The sequence below is a fragment of the Mastomys coucha genome, unplaced genomic scaffold (assembly GCF_008632895.1).
Source record: "Mastomys coucha isolate ucsf_1 unplaced genomic scaffold, UCSF_Mcou_1 pScaffold15, whole genome shotgun sequence".
Lineage (NCBI taxonomy): Eukaryota > Metazoa > Chordata > Mammalia > Rodentia > Muridae > Mastomys > Mastomys coucha.
Genome location: NW_022196897.1, coordinates 104,783,424 through 104,787,059, shown reverse-complemented (window position 1 = coordinate 104,787,059; position 3,636 = coordinate 104,783,424). Strand labels below are relative to the sequence as shown.

The 3,636-nt window shown below is 43.5% G+C and overlaps 1 protein-coding gene across 2 annotated transcripts in view; it reads left to right on the top strand.

The window, feature by feature from the left end:
* Nucleotides 1-1,474, top strand: part of Ndufaf1 (NADH:ubiquinone oxidoreductase complex assembly factor 1) — an 11,418-nt gene extending 9,944 nt beyond the window's left edge. For both annotated transcript variants that reach the window (XM_031371526.1, XM_031371527.1), the window contains exons 4-5: nt 468-542; nt 1,119-1,474. In XM_031371526.1, the coding sequence (XP_031227386.1) occupies nt 468-542; nt 1,119-1,268 (225 nt within the window). In that variant the 3' untranslated portion in view covers nt 1,269-1,474. The remainder of the gene's footprint in view (nt 1-467; nt 543-1,118) is intronic.
* The last annotated feature ends 2,162 nt before the right edge of the window (nt 1,475-3,636 follow it).

Sequence of the window (3,636 nt, the reverse complement as noted above, 5' to 3'; positions counted from 1 at the left end):
TGTGTGTACGCGCGTGCGCGTGCGCGCGCGTGCGTGCGCGAGCGTGCTTGTGCACTTGTGCACACATGCCTGTTGCCTATCTTTGGTCTAAGGAAAAGTGGTAAAGTGCTTCCAAATTTACAGCACTGTAAAAACAAAACACCTGAAAAAATTGTAATTTTCGAAAGAGCTAGCCATTTCCCATAGATAAATTTTTCTACTTACTAACTTACCTACTTATTGAAATGTGGTCTTGTTATGTTACTCATGCTAGTCTTGAACCAGTGAATTTAGGTAATCCTCTGCCTTAGTCTCCTGAGTAGCTGGGATGATAGCTTTTAGCATATGTAAAATATTTAGATATGGAAATTATATATTCTTTTATCATTGTGGTTCCAACAAATGCCTCAAATGTCCATGTTCCAGCTCTGAAATAACTGCGCATGGTCCAGCTCTGAAATAACTAACTGTGCTCTCTTTTTTTCCAGATTCCTTTCTCCAAGTTTTTCTTTTCAAATCAAGGAAGGATACGAGATGTCCAGGGCCCACTCGTCCTGGACAAGGTGATGTTTCTACTCCTAATGAGGCCTTCCTTAGTGAACTACAGTAGTTGTGAGGTCCGTCTGTTTTGTATGGATGGCAGATGACGGATTAAAATTCCTGCCCAGGCTCCTCTATTAGCACTGAAGCGGACTTGGACCTCTGTCCTGGGGGATGTTAGTGCTTTTGTTTTCAGTATGATTCATTCTATTTTATCATTATGTAAGATCTCAGAAGAACTTCCAGGAGACAACTTTGAGAGGTCGTGCTGTATTACTGTCTTAAGTAGAATACTTGATGGGGATGGGAGAAGCACCACCCAGTTTTGCTGGGACACCCCTGTAAATCCCAGCACTTGAGGGGTGAAGGAGGAGGCTCAGGAGTTGAAGGCCAGCTGTGGCTATATACCAAAAGTTCTGTCTAGAAGAAAGGAAAAAAAATAAAGCAGTCTTCTATTTGTACTTCTTATAGTTTAGTATGACAAACAAAAAGTAGACCATGCTGAGGGCTGCCGGTGTGAAGGCTCCATAGTGATTTAGGAAGAACATCTCTGCATCAGTACATGAGATTCTAATCCATCTCTCTTATTTTATATGTAGATCTCTTCTATAGGATTCACTCTGTCTGATAAGGTGGATGGACCATTCTTCCTAGAAATAGATTTCATTGGTGTGTTTACGGATCCAGCTCATACAGAAGAATTTGCTTATGAGAATTCTCCAGCTCTTAACCCAAGACTCTTCAAATAGAGAACTGGGGACTTAAGTAGAGTAGTGGTCACAAAGCAGATGAAGCCTTTCTGTCTACCCGGCCCCACTCGTAGTACCTACGTAAGACAGTGAGTACAGCATGGCCTCTTGGTGGAGTCACCTGGAAGTTCTTCTGAGTGCTTACATAAAGCTAAAGTAGAAGGAAGCACACTGAAAACAAAAATAAAGCCTTTCTGTCTACCGCCTCCCCTGAGCTTTTTTCTGCTATGCTGGAAACGGAAATTGAATGCAGAGCCTCATGTCTGTGAGGCAGACGCAGCTGCGCTTCTGTCCCCAAATGAGCATGTGTTTAAAGTGGTAATGAGTGTTGTTATTTGTCCCTTAACAGTAAACGCTGTTGCTAAGAGAGAAGGTTCTTGGGGCCCAGCATGAAACCAGGGCTTTAGCTAATATAGGCACAATATAAGTAACACATAGCCAGGTGGTGGCACACACCTTTAATCCCAGCACTTAGGAGGTAGAGGCAGGCAGATTTCTGAGTTCCAGGCCAGTCTGGTCTACAGAGTGAGTTCCAGGACAGCCAGGACTACACAGAGAAACCCTGTCTCTTGGGGGGAGGGGGAAGGAACACATTTGCTGGAAAAATTCCTATAGGAGATTGTCCTATGTAAGGAGGTGGTTTTCAGTAAGGCCCTGGTGCAACTCTGGCTGGTCTTCTACCACATTGTCCTTTTGTTTCCTAATTGACCTTTGAGGAAAGGAGTCTGCTAAACAATGTGAAGATAAAAGTCAATAGGAGATTGCTTGCCTTCCAAAGACCCGAGATTAGTAGTTCTAACTTTCAGGGCTTACGTCATGTTGCTTGATAGGAGGCACAGACTATGGTTGCTAAAAAGCCCCATTCATTTAAAAATGTCAGACTGGGGCTGGTGAGATGGCTCAGCGGGTAAGAGCACTGACTCTTCCAAAGGTCCTGAGTTCGGATCCCAGCAACCACATAGCCACCTGTAATGAGATCGGACGCCCTCTTCTGGTGCATCTGAAGACAGCTACAGTGAATTACGCTGGAGTGAGTGGGGCCAGCAGAGGTCCTGAGTTTAATTTCCAGCAGCCACACACATGATGGCTCACAGCCATCTATCTGTACAGCTACAGTGTACTCATACACATAAAATAAATAAATTTAAAAAAAAATGTCAGAGGGAGCTGCAGAAATGGCTCAACAGGTAAGAGTGCTGACTGCTCTAGGAGAGTACCCAAGTTCTGTTTGGCAGCCCAGAGCATTTTGGGTTGGTTTCTAGGGATTCTGAAGCCCTCATTTGGCCTCCAATAGTACCAGTTTCACATGTGGTGCACTGACATACATCCATATATATTAAATGAAAAAACTTTGACGGCTTATTTTTATTTTGTGTGCATTGGTGTTTGCCTGCCCGTATTGTCTGTGCACCATGTGTGCACAGTTGCCCATGAAAGAGAGAAGAGGGTGTTGGATTCCCAGGAACCAGAGTTACAGACTGTTGTGGGCCAGAGCACCCTAGTGCCAAGGACCAACCTCAGCTTGAAGACCAACCTCAGCAAGGGATGTTTGGGAGTGGCAAAAGTAACAACTGGGGTTCAAGCTGACAGCCTTGTGTCCTGCTCAAGAAGCCCTCCAGAGAGCTCAAGATAGCTCAGCTCTTATAGACCAAAGCCCAGTCTACTGATATGATATGATACTGATTTACATATCAGTTCAATTGTCCTCTTATGGATTCCATGGGCACCTGTATTCACACATATACTCACAAATACACATAATTAAAAATTAAACTTTTTTGTTTTGTTTTTCGAGATATTTTCTCTGTATTGCCCTGGCTGTCCTGCAACTCGCTCTATAGACCACGCTGTCCTCAAATTCAGATCCACCTGCCTCTGCCTCCTGAATGCTGAGAATAAAGGTATGCGCAACCACCACCAGGTTTAAACATTACTTAATAAAGTAGGGATAGGGGCTTTAAGCCAGGGCCTGGAGGTGGGTCTACAATCCTAGATGCTTGTGGGAGGGAGGCAAAAGTTTGACAAAATCAAGATTAGCCTGAGCTATAGAATGAATTCAAGGCCAGCCTAGACCTCTTAATGAGACCCTGTCTCCAAATGGGGCAGTAGAGGACTTGGGGTGTAGTTGAGTGGTAGAGAGCTTGTTGAGTGTGAACAGCTCTGGGCCTATTTTCCAAAGGTGCAAAATCACCTTTGGAAAGAGTATTTACATCATTAATTACATTACCAGTGGAAAACTGTTCAAATTTCCCATACTTTCACCAATATGTGTTTTGTGTATATGAATGTGGTATAGGTAAGTATGCATATGTCATGACATGCATGTGGAGCTCAGATGTTTTGTTTTTGTTTTTGTTTTTTTTTTTTT